At 44.0% G+C, this 27394-nt stretch overlaps 1 protein-coding gene and 1 long non-coding RNA gene across 5 annotated transcripts; one reads left to right on the top strand and one right to left on the bottom strand.

The window, feature by feature from the left end:
• med17 (mediator complex subunit 17) lies at positions 1 to 8169 on the bottom strand. Of its 3 annotated transcripts, none has more exons than XM_061217995.1 (13): positions 7711 to 8169; positions 7003 to 7257; positions 6485 to 6648; positions 6047 to 6266; positions 5804 to 5940; positions 5630 to 5711; positions 5327 to 5479; positions 5078 to 5211; positions 4650 to 4834; positions 2237 to 2374; positions 1790 to 1907; positions 1195 to 1354; positions 1 to 616 (listed from the first exon to the last, which is right to left on the bottom strand). In XM_061217995.1, the coding sequence occupies exons 2-13, from the start codon at positions 7235 to 7237 to the stop codon at positions 408 to 410; spliced, it is 1935 nt and encodes a 644-aa protein (XP_061073979.1). In that variant the 5' UTR covers positions 7238 to 7257; positions 7711 to 8169; the 3' UTR covers positions 1 to 407. The 3 variants fall into 3 exon arrangements, with proteins under 3 accessions (XP_061073979.1, XP_061073980.1, XP_061073982.1); XM_061217996.1 differs by lacking the exon at positions 7711 to 8169 and adding an exon at positions 7581 to 7708; XM_061217998.1 differs by lacking the exon at positions 7711 to 8169 and adding an exon at positions 7400 to 7509.
• On the top strand, positions 7811 to 27394 carry LOC133108458 (uncharacterized). Of its 2 annotated transcripts, XR_009704658.1 has the most exons (3): positions 7811 to 7954; positions 9586 to 9662; positions 25660 to 27394. It is a non-coding gene; the product is annotated as an uncharacterized LOC133108458 (long non-coding RNA). The 2 variants fall into 2 exon arrangements; XR_009704657.1 differs by lacking the exon at positions 25660 to 27394 and having other exon boundaries at positions 9586 to 9836.

The raw sequence follows: 27394 nt of genomic DNA, 5'->3' as shown, positions 1-27394 counted from the left end.
TGAATTTAAGACATTTATTTTCATTGCCTAAATATATTCTTTTGCTTAAAGCTGATACGTGATATTCCCAAGTAACATTTTTTTTCTTAACAGAAAGTATGTTTTGCAGCTTTACATGGAGCAGTATTTGAATATTTTGTGTGAAAATATAAGAACCTTATATAACTTCAACAGACAAGACCCAGCATAAGGGCGGACTCATGTCAGTGAATCTGCTCATATTCACACACTCAAATTAAAATTCAGTTGGCAGCGATATCCTTAACAAGAAATGCTCATAACATGCAATACACTTTACACTGAACAGAATTTGTTCAAGTGCAAAGAAAGTGTCAGAAACAGGATTCCTGCTGTGAGTTTCTCTGATGCAGCGCCCCTCAATCCTCAGTCCACCTCCCAGAGCAGGCTTAAGGGCAGGGGGTGAGGGCTGCCATGAGCAGCTCCATCTTATACACAAAATTGCGGCCCTCCATCTTGCTCCAGTGCACCTCTTTGTAAGGTCCGCGCAGATGGTTCCACTTGTTGTCCTGGATCACGTCACTCTTGGGCAACTCCTTGCACAGGTTTCGAGGAAACTGGACCAGAACCTTGCAACCACTCTCAGGCCCATTCCGCACTGCAGCCGTAGAGCGGGAGTACAGAAGGGGGAAGAGTCTCAAGCCTTGATAATCAAATGAAGCACCACAACCCTGAGGTTGCTTTAGAAGAATTCTAGCGTTAGCGGTCAAGCTACCATTCCATTGTGGCTAATGTTAGTGTGCGTCCACATGGCTAGCCCACAAACAAATCGCATCACTAGCAATCTGTGTAGCTAATGCACTGCTATAATACATTATAAAATTGCAATAGAAAAAAGTGATTAATTACTTATCCAACTTAAGATTCACCGATTGACATTTTGGATGTCAGTTTCCCCATTATACTACATTCAGCTCTGTACCACCACCAGGCACAAATACACATGTTAAAAGAGAACTTGGCACCGACTTGTATTTTTGATTGAGAGCAACTAGTGAGGCCGTGTCATGCTTTTGGTTAGGATTGCAGTTCTCCCTTGTGCACACTAGATAGGGTTTCAAATAATACATAGCTCCTTTAATTACACTGTCATGCATACACGATTGTGGCCAATTAGTGAGACCAGGAAAGAAAACGCAAGGAGTTAAAGCAGGTGGTGCGCATGGAGACCAGTACCTGAGATGGCGTACTCTCCATTGGGAGATGCCACAGTGATGGCAGAGGCGTTCCCGATGCTCTCGACAGAACCCAGGCCAACATGGTTACTGAAGCTCAGAACATGCCAGCCCATCACCTTGGCCAGCTGCTGCACTGCATGGACCTGGTGCTGAGACATCTGCAACACCCAGACACAGCCTCCGGTGAGATTGAGGCCTGTGTTCATACACAAAGCTTTACAGGGGATTACTCACTGAATTTTGTGAGCCCCATTGTAGAGTTCAAATAGTATTAGTTTTGGATTCTCAAATACTTTTCTGTGCTCTATTGATCTTGCCTGGTGCATCTGAGCCTATAAAATGGGCAGGGCTTATACTTTTGGGATTATTTAATTTGCCCCAATATATGAGGCAAGCTTAGTCAAATGCAGAAATGTATTTGAATCCAAAACTAGAGCGATATAACCATCTTGCGGTTGTATGCCTCCACCAACCAGTCAAGTTGCAGTTTACATACTGGAGGTCATAACAAATACTATTTCATCCTGGGTCTGCAGAGATGTGAGGAAAGAGCCACAGGCAAGGCTGAAGAGCAAACAGAAAGATACACTGACCTGTGAGAGGAGGAAGTCCTGGAGCTCCTGTTCCTGGTGGGACAAGGTGATGACACGCCCATCCCGGTGCACCACCCGAATCTGCTCAACACCAATGTTCAGCTGCAACTGGATAGATCTTGGGGCAGGGAATAAAGTCAGAATATGGACCTTTAGAAAAATCAACATTTTGCACATTTTCCTGAAGAAATCCCTGACAACTACTCATTGTAACTGTCCAAACTACCACTGAATTTGGAACATAAACACCCAACACTGTCACACTGTTACACAGGCTACAACTAAATATTTTGTTTTCAATGTCATTTCCACCTAACAAGCAAACATCTTCACCAAAACTAGGCTGGTATACTCGCCACTTGCAAAACAAAACAAAAAATATTGTCAGAAATGGCAACACCAAGCTTTAATTCTTTTGTCTGCGACCTGCTGCCATGCAACACTCACTTGCAGATCTGTTCATAGCCCTGAGAGGTGATCAGCACTTTGACACTGGACTCGTACACGTCGTTGATGTTGGACCAGTGAGCCTGGATCTGAGGGTCCTCTATGCGACTGGCCAGACTGTCGATCGTCCGTGCAGTCCTGCGGCAACACACAGCAAACAGTCAGCTCTCGGCTTTTCCCTATTGTTAATGTATTAGGCCAACTTCTACTTGGGGCATACATTGTCTGTCGAAGACCCTTGTGGTCTTCATGAGACATTATAAAAGTATGAACTGCAAAACATTTTGAAAAAAAGATTTGAAAAAATAATTCTAGTAAGATTCACTTAATCACTTGCAGACATTTAACAGGACTATCAAAAACAAAATGGTTATTCTTGGGGGTACCATCACAGCTGTGTAGGGGGGAGGCAAAGTGTGACTCGAGAAGGGCTGCCATTTGTGAGGAGCCTGTGAGCTGGGGCTTCTGGTATGTGCCAAAGGAACAGAGGACAATACTGTATGGACTACCTTTGGGGAGTTTCAGGCCATCGGCGCCAAGGAGATAAGGGGAAGATGTATGAGTGGTCTAAGGGCAGTTAGGCCACAAGGACCATTAAAAACTCATGGGAAAAGAATGCGCCAGAACATTTGTGACCTCTCCTGTGACCCCATACCTGGTCACTTCCAAGGGGAAGACTCCGGACAATGCCACAGTGCCCTCCTTTGGGCACTGCTGTCATTACACCAGTGACTGCTCTCCTGGATGAAAACTTCAAAACTGCTGTTGAGATGGTCAATAGACCCGGTAAAACCTTGTAAACATTGCCCATGTGATCCTTGTAGTATTGCATTATGTCTTATGTAGTAGTAACAGGAATTGCATGTAAAATGAATACTCAGGAGGGAGGTTTCATGATAACTGCACCATAATAAGACGTTAGGATAATCTGTTCGGTATGGATGTGATCCGGTAGAATCAAGGAATCAGATGAGATACATTACATACCAAATGGAGTTTAATAAACCATAGTTTCAGGAAGTCAAGGTAAAACTGGAACAGTGGAATGTCCTCTCTGGTAATCATTTAATTTTCTATTTACCCTTACTTGACAACCCCCAAGGGAGGGGGTCTAAATTTCAGATTTGACAACCCCTCCAGGCTAATTTATGGCACGGCCGTCTGGATCAAACGTATGATTTGGCATAAAAGCAAGGGAAAACAGCCTATCAGGGAAGATCGCACTCGACTTCCCACACTGTGCAGACTCTGTATATGTGTGTAGCCAAAGCAGGCTGGGTAAGACTATTTACTCTATTTTCTATTTTCAATTTGTCTATTTTGTAACTGACTGATATTCTAAAGCTAATAACCTACCTGTCTGCGAATAAACTATTTTGTTTGTAACTTGCGTAATCTCCATGACTCTAATTCATCTTGTACCTTTTTCAGCCTAAATTACGACTGAATACTCAGGGGGACAATATTGACCAAAGACCAACTGATCAGTGGCTTGGTACTTTAGTGGTGTTTCCAAACTGGGAAAGGCAGCCAAGTTCGGCCCATAAAAGGATTGGTGGTGCATGGCTCTTGTAATTTGACGCGAAGGGAACCCATGGGCGTTTCTATGCCGGTTCCTGTCAAGTTAACTCTAAGGAGCCCTCTAAATGCACGCCGACCTGGGCTCGCAACTATCATGTCAGTATAGTGCATGTATTGTGTTGGCTAGACCCTCAGCCTCTGAGTTCTCCGCCGAACTGAGATTTCAGCAATAATGCTAATCCCGGGAGCATATACTGAGTAATGGTGGTGCCGGTAAGAGTCGAGTGTAACCACTCCCGAGGTTTGCGCATGTTTCCAACCAAACTTCTAAATTCTAATCTTAAAAGGAGTCAGATAAACAAGTAAAACTATAGCAACCACTAAGCTTACAATATGGCCCCGTTTGCAAACGGAGAATAATACGAATTTTACTGATCCGTTTCAGAACAGCCATAAGCGGGATATGGGGCAGGTAAATCCATATCCGACCCGTGGCAACGGACCCAGTATATTCTTAAACGTAATTGTGCTCTGTTCTTGGACGGAGGATGATAATTAAAATCTCTTATTTACTTCACAACAGCCAAGGAAAAAACTTCTGCTAATACAAGACTGATATATACAGCATGTCCACTACTTACTTAAAAAAATCTAACATGGTGCAATTTCATGTGGATAAAAAGAAAAGAACTACAGTGAAAACCGTGTTAAGTTTCACATCAGTGTTTGACAACACATAAGTTAGACATGATTTAGATCGTTTGTGATTTTGGAATATACACAGCTTTTTAATATCCAATAAGCGTGACAGAAATCTGATCGGAAATCTACAGTGACTTTAGCCTTAAATTATTCAGACACTCAGGGACACCCCAAGGCCATCCAGACCGACCTGCTTCTGAGGAAGATGTGCTTGGCCTGCTTGATAATCTTTTCCAGCAGCCCCTCGCTCTGCTGCAGGGTGGCGATTTCGGCTTTGTCGTAAGCCATGGGTCCGGCCAGCCGCATCCGCTTGTGGCCGAAAGGGGCGCTGGCAGGGTGCGGCATCACCACGGAGCTCAGCGTCTGTTTATGAAACTGGGAGATGTGGCGACATTAGTCACGGCGATTACAGCACTCAAGCTCCAACTGCTGCATGCAACAAACCAACATTCCTGGATTTCACATAGTGATGCATAAAAAGTGTAATTTCTGCATGATGAAACCAATATCTATAAAAGAATGTGCACTTTCAGCATGTGCGAACCGTCTGTTTAGAAATTTAAAAAAATGGGGAGTACAGTGCCAAATACACACAAAACATTTTTTTGACACACATACCTCTCTCATGAGCTGGTGCAGATTGTGTTCCAGCACATACAGGTGATCGTCTGGTTTGGGTTTTTCTGGAGAAGCTTTCTGATTCTTCTTCTCTCCAGTGGTGGAGTGACACAAAGATATAGACAGCTGTAGGCCTTCATCATAAGAAAGAAGACGTACAAACCTGAATTTCTAATTGATAGATAAATGTGAACATTTCAGACAATGCAATGGTAATGGCAAAAAAAAATGATTGGCTTCATATCACACCTGGAAATGGCTGGGAGATTATCTGGTTCTTCACCACTATGTGTGGGATCTGGGATTTGATCTGGACTGCTTCCCTGGACAACTGAGCAAATATCTCCTTGCAGAGAAGGACGTTCTGGGCAGCTTCTAGCTTCACATGCCAGGCTTGAGTTCCTACGAAGAAGTCAATCCCATGAGGTCAATACATGTTATTCTGTCAATTGTGTACTACTATGCCCAAACACATCCTTAAAATAAAGGTGGCAATATTACCGTTTGAAATCTGAAGTATTATTTACAGAGCAACAGTGAACCTGTCCATACCCGCTTTAGCCTTGGGCTGTCTTCTGAAGAGGTTCACAGTACCAAGGTCACCAATATCAGGAGCTTGTTTCTGTATTGAAACCTGAGGGGGGAAATGTAAAAATGTACATGGCAAAACACTCAAACCTGTTCAGGTCATCCATTTTAGGCAAAAACAGAAAGGGCTTCTGTCACCTTGATGTATGCAGATCCTTCCAGGTCACTAGGAATCTGAACGTTCAGAGGGCAGTAATCTTCAGGGATCTTCTTGTCTAGGTCGATGTCTGTGTTTTTAATCACTTCAAAAGTGCCGTGATGTGGAAACAGGGAGCCTAAAATGAAAATAAAGTAGATGGGTGCCTTATGCATCCCTTCTCTCCCCTTTTTTATCTTACATTTGATGCCCCTTACACAGGTGAAAAGCATTCATGTTCATACCCGCACTCCTGTAGCTGAGGTCCCCCAAAATCTTGTCCCCCACTTTCCTTAGCTTCCACTGGGACCGGAGACGCAGAAGCTCAGAGTTGAAGTCCCTCTGTCGCCGGTTCTCCTGGTTCTCAGCCACTGACTTGCTCAGCTTCTCAGCGCCCTTGAGGAGGAGCTGTGCCGCTGTTGCCAGAGATTTCCTTTTACTGATGAGCTGAAACACCTGAGGGGTCTGAGGCATGGAAAAGCAAAGATCAGCTTTACTTTCTCCAGGGAATTACATGCATTCTGCAAACCTGTGGTGGTGATGCAGACTCAGACTGTGATGCAATAATTACCCTAAATTAATGTGCATCATCTAAACATTTGGTGTTTTTTCCAATCTGCACAAAATAATGCATTCAAATTAAAATCCTTGTATTGTGACAAGTAAAGCATTTCTCAGTGTACCTTGCCAGCAGTGGGGTCCTGTGAAACAGGGTCCAAGGCCATGTACTTCTTCTCTTTGACGACATTGAGAACATCATAAAGCACACACATCTCTGTCAGTGCACTCCTCAGGTAGTTACGCACAGAGTCCCAGGGCCACAGTGATGGCTGGAACTTTACTGTGCCTACAAGGGAAGAAAAGGGAAAAGCCTGGAACCAGCAAGCTTACAAACCTTAAAATCATGCCATTTTAACCCCAGATTCTCATTCCCAACCCAATCTCTGGGTAATCTTTGTGTAACTCTTGAACTTAAATATGATGCCCACTAATGGTGACATGGTTGTGAGCAATGTCATACAAAGACAAACACACAAGAAACAAAAACAAATCTTCAAGTGACATAATGGTTGATAAAATTTTCATAAACAAGTTTCGTTATGGGCATTAGTTTACATGACTTCCTTTGGGCACAAAGCTTTCCTGCGCACAGTAAAGGATCATGTTCATAAGTGTAAACGTGCTTTTATAAAAACCGAACCTTCCTCCTCTTCAGGTTCCTGTTTTCCCCATTCTTGTTCTCTGGGCTCTCCATCTGCACCCTCTCCCTCCGAGTCCGACCCCTGACCAAAGTCGATGCGCTGAGCAAGTTTGGCTAGGTTCTGGGACATGGAGAGAGGCGGAACGTACGTCTCCTGCCCATCCAAGGATACCTCCTGCACCTGCTTTTCACAGGAGGATTCGATGCTCACCCGGACTGCAGGACCACCCGACATGACGTTAGCCACGGCGCAAACTGTAAAGTGAAAAATGAATTGTCTTAAGATAGGATAGCCAGTTAATATTTGATCAACCCGGGGAATCTATGCTTTTATTAAATGAATGTCTTTTAACAGTAGCGTTAGCTACATTAATCTAATCTTAGCTGTCACACAAACCTAATTCGCCGATCTGTTATCACACGAGTTGGCAACGTCACGAGCAAAGCGACAATACGGGTCTGTATCTGACATTAAAAAATGAGAAATAAAGCACGCTTACCGCTAAACCATTAGCTACGTTAGCTAGCTAGCAGCTTAAATCACAAGTTAGTTAGCAAGCTTACAACCGTAACGTTACCTTCCTTTCCCCAGTTCGTGAAAACGAATAATAATTATGCCTGGTTAGGTAACATAGCAGTCTATATGCAAACCCAACATTTAACAGACTTTTGCAAAATAACGCATCCAACACACTCATGCTAACTTACCAACAACACAATGAAATTTTATGAAATCTCACAAGAAGTGACGCAGTCGGGAAACTGTCGCGAGATTCAATTGTATTGAGGCGACATCGGGTCACACCTACTGAACGCTATGGTCACACCCCTCCAAGCAGTTGAGGAAGTCCTGTTTATCTTGTATTTTCCTGGTGTTCATTGGAAAAGAGCTTGTTGGTAGCCTACCTCATAGCTAGGTTAACGATGTTCATTTTACAGTCTACTGAACAAGGTATATCCATGTAATTATGTGGCATAATCGTGTACTAATGTCAACAGTAGCCGACTTGTGTGTTTTGTCAAAAATAATTCTCCCACTGTTTTACAATTGCTGTGCTGTAATATCCTTTTAGGAAAGCTTGATCTTGCTACTTGAAATGTGATATAATGCTTACAATAATGGATATTATATTGATATTTATATTATACGGTGTGACGCTGACATAGTCTGCCTAGCTAGAATTTGTTGTGACAGCGCACACTCCGGATTTACGAACAAATGGAAGCTACCACTATTGGTACAGAACTGCTGCGCGAAGATAAAAACGTATAACATATTTAAACGTATGCAAGGTATTATATTTATAATGATTATATATTATATATTTTAGCGTAGTGAAATGAGTATAGAAGACGATAAACTTTAAAAATATATAATAAAAATAATAATAAAATATATAATAAAAATAATAAAATAAATTAAAACATAAACCTTCCGTTTTGGAAGTGGAACATTCCTCAGAGCCTTCCACGACAGATCCAGGATCGGCACTCTAAACCGCACCCAGTACATCGCAAAAAAGGCCAATAAACAAGAACTCCTGACCTTGGTCATAACAGGGGCGGTATTGGTTAGCATTAATTAGTATTCCAGTACAAGGGGAATAGGAATAGGTAGGTGGCCCTTTCCTACCACGGAAACGCTATGGCATGGAAGTCAGTCAAGTTAAAATGTGTACAAAGCAAAAGTCATGTTAGAGGCAGCAAACGAATCAAGACACGCACAAACATACAATGCAACACATACAAATGCAATTTGGATAAGCTCACTGTAACCCACAAATACATACGATTAAACAGATAGTTCACTGTCTTGTGTTAAAATATGAACGGCCTGGTTCTTTGTACAATGAATTAATTATTGTTTTTTTTTTATTTGTGTTAGAAGTGTCTGATCATATAAGCAGTTGCCTTTGCAATTGACGGTATCCGGGGATTAGCAGCTTGTCTGGCAATAATGCTTCAGAAGCCATAATAACCTTCTGTAAATACACAAAATATCCTTAATTACACCCGTTTCATATACTGAAACTGAAATGTTATTTTGAAAGAGTTAACTATCCATTTTTTCAGTCCATTAGTCACAGGCTGCCCAACGAGTGTGAGGATGCTGAGCTGAAGTTTGTGACTTTGCTGTACTATATTTACAATTTATATACTGGTCAATACCCAGGAGAAGTATCACAGAATATCACAGACACGCCAGCAATCTGTTTCTGTCTCGCTGATCTGTAGGAGGATTAAAGAGCAGTATTTGTGCCGTAGCAGAATACAGCTTTTTCAGACGGTTCCCCATTAGCAGTATCTCAGGCAGACAGCGTGATTGGTCGTGACCGGTCATTTGATATGGGGAGCGAATAAACAGAAGCTGATGACTGATCGCTTTAATGCTTCGTCAACAGAAAAGTTTGGGAATAAGTTTCCAATTCCCTTCTGGGGGCTCGGTTATCATCCCTCAGTGTAATTTAAGCTGTTGCAGAGGGCACTCTGTATTGACCTACTATACGTATGTCTTAGCTATGCTCCGCTGATAGTTATTGATAAGAGAGTAAACTAATGATCAAATGTGATTGCTTGTTGCAGGAGCCAAAATGGGTGTGAATCTCTACACAACAACAACAAGCCCTGAGTTGCACTGATTGCAAGAGAAGAATAAAACGGTTTGAGATTAATGTTCCTGCAATTCATATCTCTGTCTCCTGCGATTGTGCCTTAAATCTGTTACATTGACAACAAAAGAAATGGGCTAAAAAAATATGGGTAGACACCTTTCGGTACTGATAGTATAATTGTAAAGGATTGAATTTGAATAATTAAACTGATCAGTGTTCATATTTAATGCTCAGGATCGCCCCCTGGTGACAGGGAGAGTGTCTGCCTCTTATTTATAATTAAAGGCATACTCTGCAGGATATGTTTTACTGTTTTTATTGTTATCTGTTTATCGTTACCAGTGAGGTAAAGCAATTTCAATGCTATGCTGGGTCACGTTCAGCCCCATAAGCGTAGGCCTATGACGACCACCCTCCAATTGTTTTTCGCAAAGCCTATTACAAAGGGAAACATATTGTTCAACCCAGAAGCCGTAGCAGATTGTAGCAGAACGTTTTCCGATTGGACTTCCCCCTGATCCCACCTCAGACTCTGGAGCCACACTCACTCTCCTCACACGAAAAAAAGGAAAAAAAGAAAAAAGACTGACAGAAAAGACTGAAATGGCCCCAACACATTATACAATAACATGGTAAAGGAGCACGGCAGGTGGTCAAAGGCTGAGGTTGCCAGTGCATCATGGGTATGCCTTAGAAAATTACATTTTCAAAGTAAAAATCCTGCATAGTATGCCTGTAATAAAATTTGATTTGGTTGCTGCATATTTTTTGGAAGGGAAGAAAAAGTTGTGTGGTTTTTCATTCTGTATGTTCCACAAAATATTTTTGCCAATTAGTTATAGATTTGAAAAACAATGGGCAGAAAGTAAAAAAAGAAAATCTCTTTTTTTTTGGTGAAAAATGTTTTTTGTTCCCTTTATGAGATCGAGCTGTTTGAATGCATGGATTTTGTGGAAAAGATTTTCCTGCATTCAGACCTTGGTGTCCAACAAAGTAAAAGAGACTGAAAGGATTTTCTGATTTGAGATTCTGTCTTCTCAGGGATTTGTTGACTGTAGGGGCCTGACAGTGTAAATATTTTGAACCTGCTTCAGGGCCAAGCCAATTCTGCACAGGTCCTTCAAAAACAGGGGTCACTATGCCATGTAGTATTCTTATTATTATTATCCATCCATCCATCCATCCATTATCTTAACCCGCTTATCCTGAACAGGGTCGCAGGGGGGCTGGAGCCTATCCCAGCATACATTGGGTGAAAGGCAGGAATACACCCTGGACAGGTCGCCAGTCCATCGCAGGGCACACACACCATTCACTCACACACTCATACACTCATACACTCATACCTATGGGCAATTTAGACTCTCCAATTAGCCTAACCTGCATGTCTTTGGACTGTGGGAGAAAACCGGAGTATCCGGAGGAAACCCACGCAGACACGGGGAGAACATGCAAACTCCACACAGAGAGGCCCCGGCCGACGGGGACTCGAATCCAGGACCTCCTTGCTGTGAGACATTATTATTATTATTATTATTATTATTATTATTATTATTATTATTATGAACTGTAAAGGTTCTAACTCATTACAGTAGATACATTTGGAATTAAGGACAGATTTCACACTATGGAGTCATTATGTACTGTAACCAAATGAACACATGATGGTGTAATTTCACACCCATACGCTGATCCTTTCTTGAGGGCAGAGAGTGTAGATGTGTGTTCATTGCTACTCCAATCAAATGTAAATGCAGTGCTGTCCAAACAGAAGGCCTACTAAAAATACTCTATTCCCCTTTGGTGATTTGGAACATGCTTGTGTGTAGTAAACCAGATTTCCACCAGGTGGCAGCATTACCTGGTCAGATTTTCTTCCTTTCACTGCGCTGTACCGACATGAAAACGACTCACTTAAGTCTTCAGTGATGTCATAGCTTGCCTTCAAAGATGAATTATGATGTGTTTGCCTGACACGTGCTCTGAATGCTTTCCTTTGAAATCCCTGCAAGTCTTTTTCACAAATGTAATACAAAAGCTCCACCTGGATTTATTAGGCATTTATTTGAAAATATGATGAAGAAGGTGTAGTTACTCTGCATGTGGTTGTGTCCTGCAGTTATATTATGAATGGTCTTGCAAGCTTGGCTGTCTTCATAAGCTCGCAGTACTTGAAGCCTGACCAGACTGCTCATATCCTTGTGGTTCTACAGTGCGAGCCTAACCATATTGACGCTATGATGTGATGCCCCCCTTTGCAAGATAACGTCTTCTAGCTGCAAGATGCAGTTGCAGACAGAGGGTGGGGGCAGAGGGATGCCACTATCATCGACATAAAGTTGACCTCCCCCCTCTCCTTTGTTTGCTAATCTCATTTTGCTCTCCACCTATCTACCATGTTATGTGCTAGGGTAGGGTTCTGCTACTTGAAAGAAGCTGCAGTTATTTGTATTACTGCCAGTAAAAAGCGATGCAAACTACTGCAAATGAAATGCCTATCTATTCAGCACAGGCATGCTCAGTAGGCCAGTATGGCTGTGAGCAGGTGGGATTTCAGGTGAAGATTAAATTTAAAAGTGCCTCTCTTACTTACGGTCTGACCCTAATTCAGCTTGGCAGGCTGGAGGCATCCCATAATAGCCCCAACGAGTGTTTCTGCTCAGCAGTCTCTGCTTGTTACGAGCAAAACAAAGCGTGCGCCATCCCACACCCCCACAGACATGATGTCACTCCTTCTGTGCAGCAGTCCTCCCAGGCTCACCACAGAGCAAGAGAGCGGGCGATAATGGGGCAACATGGGTAGTGACAGGATCCACGAGAGGACTGGGGCTCAGTTGGGGCTTGTGAGGCTTGGCTTCGGGTGTGTGTGTGGCTCAGTCAGTGAGTGTATGCAGCCTTGGGCTTTGTGGGGGGGGGGGGGGGGAGGGGTCCATAGGGAGGTGCTCACTATCTGTCCAGCCTCTGGGGTGAAACCAACCCCCCCCCCCCCCCCCATAACACCCAGAAAAACAAACAGGCCCCCCAGTACCCGGTGAAGGCAGCATGGCTTCTGTGCCGATGGAGGGGTGGGGGGTGGGGAAGATAGCACACACGCATGCACACACACATAGACCACACACGCACACACACACACATACACACACACATAGACCACACACACACACATACACACGCACGCATGCACACACACATAGACCACACACACACACATACACACACACATGCACACACACATAGACCACACACACACCCATACACACGCACATGCACACACACATAGACCACACATACACACGCACATGCACACACACATAGACCACACACACACATGCACACACATGCACACACACATAGACCACACACACACACATGCACACACACATAGACCACACATACACACGCACATGCACACACACATAGACCACACACACACACATACACACGCACATGCACACACACATAGACCACACACACACACACACATACACACGCACATGCACACACACATAGACCACACACACACACACATACACACACACATGCACATACACATAGACCACACACACACACATACACACGCACACATGCACACACACATACACCACACACACACACACACATACACCACACGCACACACACATCCACACGCACAACTCTATCCTGCCAGCCAGAGCTGGACAGAAAACAACAACAACAACAGCTCACTGTCAACAATTTTGCCCATGTGATTAGACACTGTGTGTTGTGTGTTTGCAAAAAATAATTTGCGGGCTGTGTGAGTGTATGCTTTTAGGTGAGGGGGTAGGGCAAAGAGATCAGGGCTCCAGCACTCCCTGGGAGGACTTCAGATGGAACCTATCCCATCATCCCCCACTGGGGTTAATGTCAATCCCACAAAGCCAGCTAGAGTGGGGATTCCCAAACTGTATGTTAGCGCTCACTGGTGGGTCCTGAGAGATACGGGGGGGGCATAAAATAGAACATTACATTACATTACATGGCATTTAGCAGACGCTCTTATCCAGAGCGATGTACAATGAAGTGCAAATCAAACACAAGTATGAGTGCTAAGAGGACCTGAGAGGACAGTACAGTTCCGAGTCCTAGTGTAAACATACAGATAATCAGAACCCTTAAAGAGTACAATCAACTTCCAAACTATCATACCACAGTTGGCAGCTAGAATACCTAGCATACCACAGTTGGCAGCTAGAATACCCTAAGTCGATAACTGTCTATAGTACAGTTTCATGTTGGTGTTCATACACCTTTAGCTATGCATCTGTGACATCCACTCCCTAATGTGCTAGCAGTTGTACACCTTCTGGATGTGTAGAACTCTATAAATGAGCATTTAAGAACATGCATAGTTTTCCTGTTTTTTTGGCTTTTCATATCATCTTGGAGCTTTTGATTTGTGTTCCATACTGATTCAAGTACAAAACAAAAATACATTTCGGTTGAAGTATGCATATTTTAGAGCAAGAGTGGGCAATTCCAGTCCTGGAGGGCTGGTGTGTATGCAGGCTTTTGTTTCCACCAATTACTCTGGGCCAAATTAGCGAATTGGCCATATACACCAACACTAGTTCACTGAGCTTAGATCACAGTAAAACCATACCATACAGGGACACAAGAACAGCCCTCATTGCCCACCTCTGTCTTAGAGTCATGTCATGACATATGTCTTTGCATAATTATCAGACAATGTTGCTAAATGTTAGCTGACCATTGCGCTCTGGGGTGTTCTTGAGGCAGAGCTAGAGGCTTAAGAAGAAAACCTACATCATTGCTCTTTGCAAAGTTTGTGTGAGTTTTAGACACTAAAACCAGGAAGAGAACGCAGATGCCTGCAGGCCTTTCATAAGTGGTGAGTCAGAGAAAACATATTTGCTTATTTAGCAGGTCCAGGACTCCTCTTAATGTCTGGGAAGCAAAAAGAAAAACAAAATAAAAGATGATGCAAGATGCATCGGTGCAAGATGATTGCTCAAGGACAAATAAAGCAGAAATGGGATTCAGCCACTATTTTGTCTCGACTCCAAGAAAATCTGATAGAGATTTATTGGACTTTTTATGTGCACTCAGCACTTCCTGGTTGTGTTAACAGGACCCTTTGGTTGGGGAACATGATTGGCTGCCACCTGGCTGAAAGGGCAGAGCCACACAGCTGTGCTTGAGTCCTAGACTGGAGAGAAATATGGACCAAGTTCCTGTTACCTGTTCCCTCACCCATTGACTATCCATGGGCTGGAGACACATGCAGCTCCTCCACTAAGCGCGTGAGGGAGAAAGTTACATCATCTGTCCTTGATTCGGCCGCAAAGCATTGCTGCCTTGGCCTAATAACATGGGGAGGCATTAGATGAAGAAAAAAAAAAAGCAGATTGTGTCTACATTTTCTTGTGGGAAGAAACCCAATGGTTGCCCAGTTTAGTTCTGAAGTCAGCCATGTACTCATTTCCCTTCCTCCAGACTCAACATCGAACACCCCAATTCCCCAATCCTATTTATTAAATGTCACAGAAAACGACCAAAGTGCAGCTTTGTTAAAAAATGAGCCTGACTGCTAATGGGGTTTCAGGCTGAGCAAGACAATCTCTCCACAGTAACCCAGCACAGCCTGCGGAGAGAGAGGCTCTCTCCACAGTAACCCAGCACAGCTTGCTGAGAGAGACAATCTTTCCACAGTAACCCAGCACAGCATGCTGAGAGAGAGGTTCTCTCCACAGTAACCCAGCACAGCTTGCTGAGAGAGAGGCACTCTCCACAGTAACCCAGCACAGCCTGCTGAGAGAGAGACTGTCTCCACAGTAACCCAGCACAGCCTGCTGAGAGAGAGGCTCTCTCCAAAGTTACCCAGCACAGCCTGCTGAGAGAGACTCTGTCCACATTAACCCAGCACAGCCTGCTGGGAATCTGTTTGCTGATAAGGCCTCTGTTTCTACACAGGAACAGAGGAGTCTGGTTCTAGAGGGATTCTGCAGTTCTGCTGGGCTGAACCCGGGTCTCTGAAGTTCCTTTCTGTTCAGCCCTCCGTTCTCCTTCACAAATAAGGGCCTCCATAAAGAATGTAATCTACAGAGAGAGACCGGGACAGCCCTTACAACTTGATGCACGTGCACACACACACACACACGTGTACACACACATGCACGCACACACACGCAAGCGCACATACACACACATGCATGCATACGCACACACACATGGCTTAGAACTGACATTTGAAGGAGCAAGGACATTCCATTTGCCTACTTCATCTTTTCCTAGCCTCTCCCGATGGGTGGAGTTAGGGGCAGGAAAAGGAGAAAAGAAAAGGAAAAAGAGTAGAAAAATAAGGGATTGGAGTGAGCCCTGTGTGTCTCCCCTGGAGATGGGTAGAGGAGTAGAGCACCTGAGCTGATCGTGTTCTGGTGATAGGATAACCTCAAATCACAAAAAATAATATAGGTGCTGGCTCCGCTCCACTGAACCGTGAAAGAGCTTACAAATATCATCAGCATGTCCCCCTCATGCCACAGGCCTGTTCTGCTGGACGAAAGCTTTTCACTGGACTTCACTACTTTTCAGCCCAATAGATACCACCTACATTTAGTTGGTTCAATGTTACATCATGATATATTATAAACAGATCAATAATCCTGCTTGAAGTTTTTAATTGTTTTCTGGAATATACTGACTTATATGAACTTGAAGCCAGGAAAATGTATTAGTTGAGCCTTGGTTTAATTTCCATAGATTACTTCAGCATCCAGCTTTCTGTTGTGACTGCAGTTGAGAGAAAAAGGCCTTTGATGGTCACGTTGTGAGACATGCTATAAGATGCACTGCGTACACGTGTCTAACACAGAGCGATTTAACTCAAAGCATCCTCATGCCATAAAATAAAACCAGGCACTCGGGACTTTAGCGGGACACTTTGTCAATAACCGCCGATGAATAAGAAATAAAGTGATGCCGCAGGATGTGTGATTCTGATCCGGTGAAGTCTGGTGCAAGAGGCCAGCTTTCAAGCTATTAGTTTTGCCAAATGATATGAAGTTGGCCCCTAGTGATACTCAAAAAGCAAATTTTCCCATTGGATTCCACTCATGTTTGACAGCAAATTACAATCTGCAAAAGGGACAACATGACCATGTTCATGTGATATGGCCCGTTGGCCAATCAGAGAAAAAACTGTGTTTCTGTGGCCATTTCTCTTCCAGTTGTATTTCAGTCCAATTCATTTTCCCCATTGGTTTCTATTGGCGTCGCTGTCTCTATATATGATATACTTTATATACTGGCAATTGGAAAAATTGTGTGTCCTCCGTTTGTTTTGGTAAACAGTCACAGCCCGTGGCATAGCGACGTAAAGTGGATGTTTCGGGAACGATACTTCGGGTATACTCCTCCCTATTACATAGAGGGGTGTACTATGTAGCGCTGAAGTCTGGATTGAAAGCATGTTTTTCATGGTTCATGTACATAGCAATATACTGAATATGATATAAATAATGTCTTGTGTTTTTAGATCACCATCATGAGAGGCTAAAACTCAGCCTCCCATGATGTTTTCCCTTTGATAGTGATACAATTTCCACAATTGGACCTTGAAAAAAAATCTGACTGGCATAATTCTAATTTATAAACTTGATTACAAATAGGATACATTAGTGTAATCAGTGTCCAATCGATGGCAACCTGCAACTGGTGTGAAGCGCAATTGGGGAAAAAAACCCATGAGCAAGAATGCTTTGCTGCGTCCCATGCAGCTGGCCAGCCGAGGATAGATAACGTCATCATTGTTGTAGTGTTTGGTACACAAATCTGACCGTGCGCTTGTAACAACAATATTTTTTAAAAGTAATGAAAAGCTGCATGTCGATAATTGTAATTTTGTTCCTGCGGAATGTTTTACGTTGTCGCTGCTGCCGTCTATGTTGAAATGCACTAGCGTAGCATTTAGCGGTATACCAGAAATGCAGGGGCCATCTGCTTTACCACCGCTGAGCTCCTGTAGCTCGTTTCTACGAGTAATCTCTGTTTTTTTATTTTCCCTGAATTACTGTCAGTTTGAATGAGTGAGGCATCCCGGAACATGGATTGACTCACTGATGATGTTGGACGCTGTATGCATTTAATTAGTGGTGGCCGTTCTACGGAAACACCTACAGCTACTTTTTGCTGAGATAAGGTTTCCTTTCTTCCCCTTAAGAATACATTTGAGCTCACTGTCTATCTGAGATGCGGCTATGCTGATTAGCTCCATGTTGGTCGTATATCAGAGTGGCCCACTGTAACGTCATTAATTATGATAAGCGCTGTACCCCTCTGATTATCTGGATGCTTGGAACCGGTGCGGTGACCGACATCAGGCTTGGCGTTTCTGGGCAGTACTGCAGAGGATTTAAGATCTTTGGAATAGAAACCTCATTGTTATAAATTGGTTAATGCCAGGTAATCAATCTCTCTCTCTCTCTCTCTCTCTCTCTCTCTCTCTCTCGCTCTCTCTCTCTCCATTTACATGCACTGTAGAGCTTTTGTAGATAAGCTAATTATAATTTGTATCTATTGGGACACAGCCCTCTCTCTCCCTTCCTCTGAACAGGACCTTCTGGGTTTTATGTAGGTTGTGTTGAACTTTATGGTGTTTTATAATGGCGTGCTAGTTATGTTGAACTTTATGGTGTTTTATATTTTCCGTGCTAGTTATGTTGAACTCTATGGTATTTTTATAATGGCATGCTGGGTTATGTTGAACTCTATGGTGTTTTTATAATGGTATACTGGGTTATGTTGAACTCTGGTGTTTTTATAATGGCATGCTGGGTTATGTTGAACTCTATGGTGTCTTATAATGGTGTGCTGGGTTATGTTGAACTCTAGTGTTTTTATAATGGTATACTGGGTTATGGTGAACTCTGGTGTTTTTATAATGGCATGGTGGGTTATGTTGAACTCTATGGTGTTTTATAATGGTGTGCTGGGTTATGTTGAACTCTAGTGTTTTTATAATGGCATGGTGGGTTATGTTGAACTCTATGGTGTTGGGTACTAGGTACACGGTGGTCTTACAGTATAAATGGCCTCATTACTCTTCACAGAGACCAGTATCGTTAAACAAAAAACCGACATTTGCAAAAACTGTTCAATATTTCGGAAATAACAGAAACTGCAGCAGATGGTAAATGTGAAAATCCATCCGAATGGAACAGGGAATGCCGCAGGTGCGGAATATTAACTTTCCTGCCAAACGTGAAAGATTGTGGGGTCCTTGTGGACCTGGAAAGCTCTTATCTCTAAATGAGCCTGCATAAGCGAAGACGGAGCCCAGCACACAAACACAGGGCTTTGTGCTGCTCACAGAAACGGGTCTGAGCTGAGAAAAGGTCTCTGCTGGATTTATGGGGACTGGAGATGAGAGAGAAGCTTCTGAGAACAGCTGCTCATTCACTCTTGCTGCAGAAAATCCAGTTAAAACGTGTCTGCTTCCAGTGTGAATTTGGCAAAAACGTAAAGACAAAATTTGTGCTCAGATATGAATGAAGGGAATTCATTCTTTTTTCTTCTTTTTTTTAAGAAGGCTCAATCAAAATATGTCATATAAATATATAATATATAATATAAAATATATATTTTATTCTATTATTTTATCTTCCTGATATCTGGCAGAAAAGTATGGTCATTTTTTGTTTTTTTATATGATATTTGCCACATTAACCAGTACTGGTCTCACATAACATAACATAATGGTGAGAACAGGCCATTCAGCCCAGCAATACTCGCCTAAAACTGCAGCTTAGTTTGCCTTTAAGCTAAATAGTATCTAGTATTGTATCAAGCCTGGCCTTCAAATCCCCCAGTGTTTCTGCCTCTACTACCTGTCCTGGCAAGATATTCCACACAGTGACCACTCTCTGAAATATAAGAAATACTTCCTAATATCTGGGTGGAATTGGTCCTTTGCCAATTTCCATTTATACACATATTTCAATCTGTTATACAGATGGTGATATAAAACTTTTAGCGTACTAGCTGCCACATGCATGAACCACAGGATGGCAGTTGACGGTACAAGTCCTCCGCATTCTGTCGAATTGAATACCACTTCAGCGTTTGATTGCTGCTCTTTCCCAGCGCTCGGGTTGAGTAGTTATGTAACTCTCTCCTCTCTGGGAGAAAAGACTGGAAGCTGTCAAGAGCTTCACCTTGGAGCATCCTGTTTCCCTCTCCAGATGGGACCTTTATACTCTCTACAGCGCCTCATATTGACTTAACCAACCCCTCCATCTATTGGCTTGAGCCCCCTGTACTTATAGATAATCCATGTTCTGACACGCAGGAGGTCTATTCACTTTGAGGACTGGAGGACCAGTAACTGATTTTCTGCCCACTTCCTGTGCAGTGAAGCCAACCGCTTCTTTGTCGTATGTTCATGCATGAAGTCTTGCAGTATGTGTCTTTTCTCGGCATGGCACAGCGTTTACTGAATAATGCAGAACCCTTGGACACTTGCTGCCAGGTAAATCAGATCTACTGAGGGGGAATTTTCTTCAGAATGGCCAAGTGAAATAAAAACAGCCTGAACAGAACACACAGGGAACAAGGTGAGAGACTGATGGGGGTGTCCCCCCCCCCATCTCCCCCCATGTCCGAGGGGGGGCACAGTGACCCAGAGGGGGTGAGTCTGACTGATGCGTAGCCCTGTTGACTTCTACAGCCTCTGTGTCCAGCTACAGGCTGGGAGACTGATGTAGCACCAGCCACTGTACCAACCACACTGCTGCACCCAGCTTTTCTGCTGCTTTCGCAGGTTCTGATGGTCTACAGAGTCACCCTTGTCCCAAATGTGTGTGTGTGTGAGAGTGTGTGTGTGTGTGTGTGTGAGCATGTGTTTGTGTATGCGTGTGTAGGTGTGTGTATGTGTGAGTGTGTGTGTGTGTGTGTGTGTGTGAGTGCGTGTGTGTGAGCATGTGTATGTGTGTGTCCCCGATTTTTCCCCATCTCACTAGGGGATACAACAGTGACTTCATCCCCCAGTGCAAGAAACCTTGGAGTGGTGATGAACAACAGTCTGTCCTTCTCCGAGAACATCGCTACGGTGGCCCGGGCATTCGGGTTCTTCCTGTACAACATCCAGAGAATCCGTCCCTTCCTCCCCACCTACTCCACTCAGCTCCTTGTCCAAGCAATGGTCCTGTCCCGCCTGGACTATTTCAATTCTCTGCTGGCTGGCCTTCCAGCATCTGCCATCAGACCCCTACAACTAATCCAGAACACTGCAGCCCGTCTGGTACTCAATGTTCCCAGACATTCACGTCACCCTCCTGCTCAGGATCCTCCACTGCCTGCCTGTTATTGCTCGCATCAAATTAAAAACTTTGGTGTCGTGTACCAGGCAGTTAAAGGATCAGCGCCTGTATATATTCAATCACTTATCAAGACATAAACACCAACAAGACCCCTCTGTTCTGCTACTTTGGAAGGCATGGCACCTCCCCCTCGCCACACCTGCACTTCTCACTCATGACTGCAGTCTGTTCTGGCCCCACGGTGGTGGAATGACCTCCCTGTGGATGTCAGAACGGCAGAGTCTCTGGCCTCTTTCAAACACAGACTGAAGACTCATCTCTTCAGACTACACCTTTCCCTCCCTACATCACCACCATAATTAGCCTTGTATATGCCATAGATTACAATGCCACTTATATATATTTATATATAGATATTGTTGTATTGTATTAGATATTGTATTGTTGTACTCGGGGTATTCTAGCTCCCCACCGTGGTATGCTAGTTTAAGTTGATGTATTCTTCCAGGGGTTACAATTGTATCTGTATGGTCATGTTAGGACTCAGAACCGTACTGTCCTCTAGGGTCCTCTTCACACTTATATCGGTGTTCAATCTGCACTTTGTTGTACGCCGCTCTGGATAAGAGCATCAGCTAAATGCTTTGTGATGTAACGTAATGTAGTGTAATGTTTGTATGTGTGTGTATGCATGTGTATGTGTGTATGTGTGTATGTGTGTGCATATGTACTGCATAAACAGGCCAGTTCTGCAGTCCTGATTGGAGGTTCATTGTGGCACCATGGGGCCAGTGACCAATGGGGAGCCTGCGGTGGGATCACACATTACATTTCATATTCTCTGAGAACAGATGTACTCCTATTTGTATTTAATTTGTATCATAGTTATTTTGGCACAGCCCAGTCACAGATATGTGTAAGTGCTGTCCCCAGTAGCCCCTCAGACTGGTTAAGGGATTATTATGGGCCTATCCCTTTTAGACTGGAGAGAGAATGCTGATGGACGATGGCCCATTAGAAGCTCTAAGTGCTAAATTACTGTCCATCAGCCCGGTTAGATAAGTAACTGCACAGTGGGGCTGGGCTAATTGGAACGATAGTGGTTGTGGGCGACGGTTTGGGTTTTAATGCGATTTACCAAAATGAGGCTGTCAGCAGCCTTTTGTGTTTAGAACTGCAGGAGGGTCGGCGGTGAAATATAATCAACCTGCTTTTCTCCTGGCTAAACAACACACCAGACAGAGATGGGCCAAGCAGAGCAAATCTCCTCTCGGTTCTCGGAGTGAAATGGGCTAAATCAGCCCTCCCTCTCTGCCTAATGAGATGAGGTAATGCCCACACCACTGGTCCCATCTGGCCACGGTAGGGCTGACAATGTTTGACTTTTTTACTACATTGCTTAGCTTTGCCGTGTAATTATGCCCCTATTGGTACAGAGGACCAGTGTGGGAGGTTAAACATACAGTCACCTCTCTCTTCAGAAATAGCACTGCCATTCGGTCTCTGAGTCTACCACAGCCACTGGATGTTAGCCAGGCTAGCGCTAGCTCTAGCGATCTGAATGAGATGCCTTTCCGCATAATTTAAATTTGATGTTATTTTGTGCACTTATGGCATAAAAGGTATGGTGTAGATGATTTAAATATTTTAAATATGACAATGTCACTGCTGTATCCTATTGATCTTTTTTTTGGGAAATGTCACGAAGGCATTTCTATTGAATATTGTTGAATATAGGAGAGATGATATTTCAGCAGTGTTTCTCTGCTGTGTACCAGAGGAAGTCTGCTGGGAGTCTTTGAGACTCTGTGTGATGTGTACCAGAGGAAGTCTGCTGGGAGTCTTTGAGACTCTGTGTGATGTGTACCAGAGGAAGTCTGCTGGGAGTCTTTGAGACTCTGAGTGAACCCCTCGGGCTGCTGGGATCACTGCAGACTCAACTGTCAAATCTGAGACTGACATGACGGACAGCTGTCTGCTCCAGAGAACCTGCGGCAGCAGATGGAGGGTGGCGCAGGGGAATCACACATACATCATACATGCACAGACGATGCATACATATGCGCAGTGGAGGCAGACAAATGCGCAGTGGAATCAGGCATGTGCGCAGTGGAATCAGGTGTGTGCACAGTGGAAGCAGATGTGTGCGCAGTGGAATCAGGTGTGTGTGCAGTGGAATCAGGCATGTGTGCAGTGGAAGCAGGCGTGTGCGCAGTGGAATCTCTCCCCCGGCTCTGACCACACATGAAGGAGATGAACCAGGAAGCCTTGTCTGCTGAGTGTCTGATACCGCCTGTCTGCTAGCTGCTGTGGTTGACAGCGGATGTAAAAGAACCAGTAACTAGAAACAGCTGAAAATGTTGATCCTGTTGCTTCGTTCATGTCACATGGGAGAAAGCAGAACGATGGGAGGATGTCCCAGTGCCAGGGTGTTTCAGTGTTCATGCGTTGCACATGGGCTGGGCTGGACTGGATCTCCTCCAAAAGCAGGTGTATGCCAGCATCCATCAACACTGACACAGGAAAAACAGGATAATGCGCTGCTTGAATTATTGACACCAGATAAACATGTAGCCTATCTGCTGCTCCTGTCAGAAATATTGTGAGAGCTAGCTGACAGCAGCTCCCTCAATTTCTCGCTAACATCACCTTAACAGCTAGACCAAACCAAGTGAATAGGTCAGGGGTAAACTGGTGCAAATATTAAATTATATTATAATTTTGTTCATTGGAATGTAATTTGGTCATGGAAGTAATTTCTCTTGCTGTATTTCAGCAGTTTTACCGACAGTTTCCGAGCTAACCCACCAACTTCCAATATTTCCAACTCCAAGGTTTTTCCCAGTTGGCAGGTGGGAATTTCAGTCATTCTGACACAACTTGAAGGCAGCATACGTGCGTTGTGCAGCCAGCTCTCTGGAGCCAATGCATCATGCTGTCCATGGTAACCCATCACTAGAGTAGCCTCTAGGATCGGCTGTGGAGGGGATACTGAGCTGGGGTTGCAGGTTTGCGGTGGGACAAAGCTCTTGTACCTGACATGTACAGTAAGACTTGAGGTCTGTATAGGTTAGTATCGGTCAAAAACGATTATATGCATACAGTCTCAAAAAGGATGTGCTAATATCCAACACACTCTTTTGTGTTACTATTGTTGCTATTTCTTTCAACACATTTTGTGTCAAAGAAAAATGGCTGCTATACACTGGCCTGCTAGCTGCCGGTAGTGTTTGTCTATTCTCAGTGCTATCGTACTGGTCACCCCCTGAAGCCACTGACAGCCAGCGTGTTTAAATAAGGACAGGAGTCTGAGGCCCTGCCCGTTAATCAAACCCGTCACTATGCTCCACCTAATCTTGATGGAAGCAGCCAAACTCTGGGCATGTCGCAGTATGACAGTTAATGAATCATAACCCCTTCCACAGGAATGTAAAATGGCTGTTGGGTGATATTTGAATGTGTCAGAGCAAGTGGTGATTATCAGAGCAGGTTAAGCTGGCACTTTTGTTGGGTAGTGAATGCAGTGTCGTTATCGCCTCAAACAGGCACAGAGCTTAACGCTGCCACGGCTACAGCAGCCAGCCTGAGATCACACTTAGCTCAGCAAGGCCTGCGGGCTTAAAGGGGCAGAACAAAATTTCTACTGACTGATCAAATGTCTGCTGGGGTCATGCAGCGCCCCCTGCAGGACTGGATTTTCACGCAGGTGCTCTACACTGAAACCTGGTCCGAGACAAGTTGTTTTATGAATACAGATTCAGGTCTCACAGGCACAATAACGCTGCCATTGACTGGAAGTGAAGATAAATCTGTCCTAAGACCCACCAACTCAATCGTCCCTTTACTGCCAATCCAGGAACTGCCATTCTCCATCACAGAGTCCCGTCATAAACGTGCTCATCCTCCAGATCTATTGATCAATATATTCATTCTCCAAATCTTACTGGATGAAATAATTCTAGAAAATTTTCTGTAAATTGGATTTGATACAGCACAAATCCTCATGTTCACTGCCGAACCTGCCATGACTGGGTAATTGATGAACTGTGGGTAACTGGAGTAAATCTATAACCTTGTAGACTGAAGAGGGGCATAAGTGGAAATTGGCAAAGGATAAATTCCGCACAGACATTAGGAAGTATTTTCTCACACAGAGAGTGGTCACTGTGTGGAAGATGTAGTGGAGGCAGAAACACTGGGGGTATTCAAGACCAGGCTTGATACGGTGCTAGATACTATCTAGCTTTTAGATAAGCAGGAGGTACACTTTAGTGGTAGGAAAAGGTGAGCATTGGCCTGTTTAACCTTGTAATTTGAAGAGATACTGTACGATGCACAGTTGACTAACTGTGCCTCTGATTCCCCATCCTCCACACAGCTCTCATAAACCTGCTGACTGTCGTATTTCACACTGGAGGAGTTTGGCAGGAATGCTTTCTGCTACAAGGCATCTTCCCTGTGCAATTTGATTGGCTCTTACCTTGTTCCAGTGAAGGCTTGAGTCTGTACCTGTGGCTGAGTTCGTTTTTTTTAGCATAATTTGCGTTACTCTTTTTAAAAACACATAGTACAGCAAATGTTGTAGGGATGTGAGAAAGTGCTGAGAAAATATTCCCAGCTGATGTACAGAGCATCGCAGCAAGCCTACCTACTGTTTTCTGTTGCTAGGTGACTGCATGTAGAAATGTGTTTAACCAAGTTTCAACTCTCTCTCTTTGCATCCCCCCCTCTCTCTCTGTCTCTCCAGCTAACACATTCTAGACCTCATTAAAAAGAGAGAATGGTGTTTAATCCATCATGATGGAGGCACAGAGTTGATCTTACAGAACCACGGTGTCCAGTAGAACTGTCCGGCCCATGGGGTGATGAAGAGGTGGAGGAAGGCCTGCAGACAGGGCCGAAGGCTTTTAAACAGGAGCGGTGGTCTGTTGGCACAGTGAGACCATTATAGCAGCAATATCAGCAATAAATGGATACGCAAAATTCTGATACGAGCCATAGCAAACACACTCTTATTACTTCCCACTGCCAATAACCATTCAGACACTCTCTCACGTTATATAACAGAGGAGGGCGCAGGGCTTCAGTCGGAGGGAGAGGCTGCAGAACGTGCTTTATCGGGCTGGTTTGAGCGGAGAGAGCCCAGCCGGCCGGGGTAATTAAGAGACGGAGTGAAACTTCTCCTGTGGGACTGACGAACGCACGGTAATTACCGCTGATGGCTTCAGTGTCCCAGCCCGGGCAGAGACTCGGAGCGAAGAGGCAGCTCCGGCCAAAACGCTTCTGCCGTTTCTCCACCTTAGCATTCCCACGGCATTCTGCTGGCGGAGGGAAAACCGGAGCCGGCGCTATCGGAGGGGAAAGGCCAAACGAGCACAAGCTGGCACAGTCATTCATACGAAGACAGATGGTTCTCTGAGACAATATTCAACGCCAAATGACCGTAACTTGCTTGATATTTGTATCACCTTCATCTTCATCATCACCTTGTATCATCTATTCTGAAATACTAAAATGTTTCGTGGATTCTCAGGAAAATTTGGTGTTAGCACAGAATTGACGTTTTCCATGTTACCTCAGCGCCCATGCGTATTCTGTGATTATTTAACATTCTAGTGACTTCAACATTGACAATACATGAAAATATAAGTTCATTCGACAAATTCCACCCATGTATCATAAGCTCAGCATCATCCAGTTGAACCCTGGAAATATGGGAAGCTGAAACAAGCCTTCTTTTAGAGACTGGGTTTCTGTTCCCTGACTAATGAACACACACACCACACACACACTCATACGCACGCCACACACAACACACACACACACACACACAACACACACCCCACATACACACACAACACAAACACCACAAACACACACACACCACAACAAACACACACCACAACACACACACCACACACACACCCACACAAACCACACACAGACACACACCACACACACACACAAAGGAGACTAAGAAACATGATCAGATCTGAGCTTGTTCGCAGGTACTTGCCAAGCTGAGGAGTTCTCTTTTCTCACGTCGAGGGAAGTAAAAGAAAAGACAAAGCTTGATTCAGTTCCATCACCACAGAGATCATTTTAACTTAAAGAGGTAAATTGTCTCATTAACCTCCAAAGCTTCAAACTCAAAGTGCGATAAAGGCTTGCATAAAACTAAATTAGCAGTGTTGGTGAGTATTCATCAGCAATAAAGTCTCAGATTTGGGCTGTTTTCATGCTGTGTAAATTATCTTAGTTGACAAAAAAAGTTTTTTGAACACACCGAGAATGGCGGAGTTTAAATGCATGCTGAAACTTTCTGTGTGACAGAGAATAAAAAATAATGTGGCAAAGAAAAACAACCAAGAAGGAGAATTACCTCCAAATTGGTCCTGCTTCTCGGGGTTGCCCGTTAGGGTGGTGAGCAGAGCTGGTAGGAATGGATGTAGATCATCTCCCTAATGGCAGTTTTAAGTAAA

The sequence above is a fragment of the Conger conger genome, chromosome 13, assembly GCF_963514075.1.
Source record: "Conger conger chromosome 13, fConCon1.1, whole genome shotgun sequence".
Lineage (NCBI taxonomy): Eukaryota > Metazoa > Chordata > Actinopteri > Anguilliformes > Congridae > Conger > Conger conger.
The sequence above is the reverse complement of the archived record's forward strand: the minus strand, read 5'-3'. Positions and strand labels throughout refer to the sequence as shown.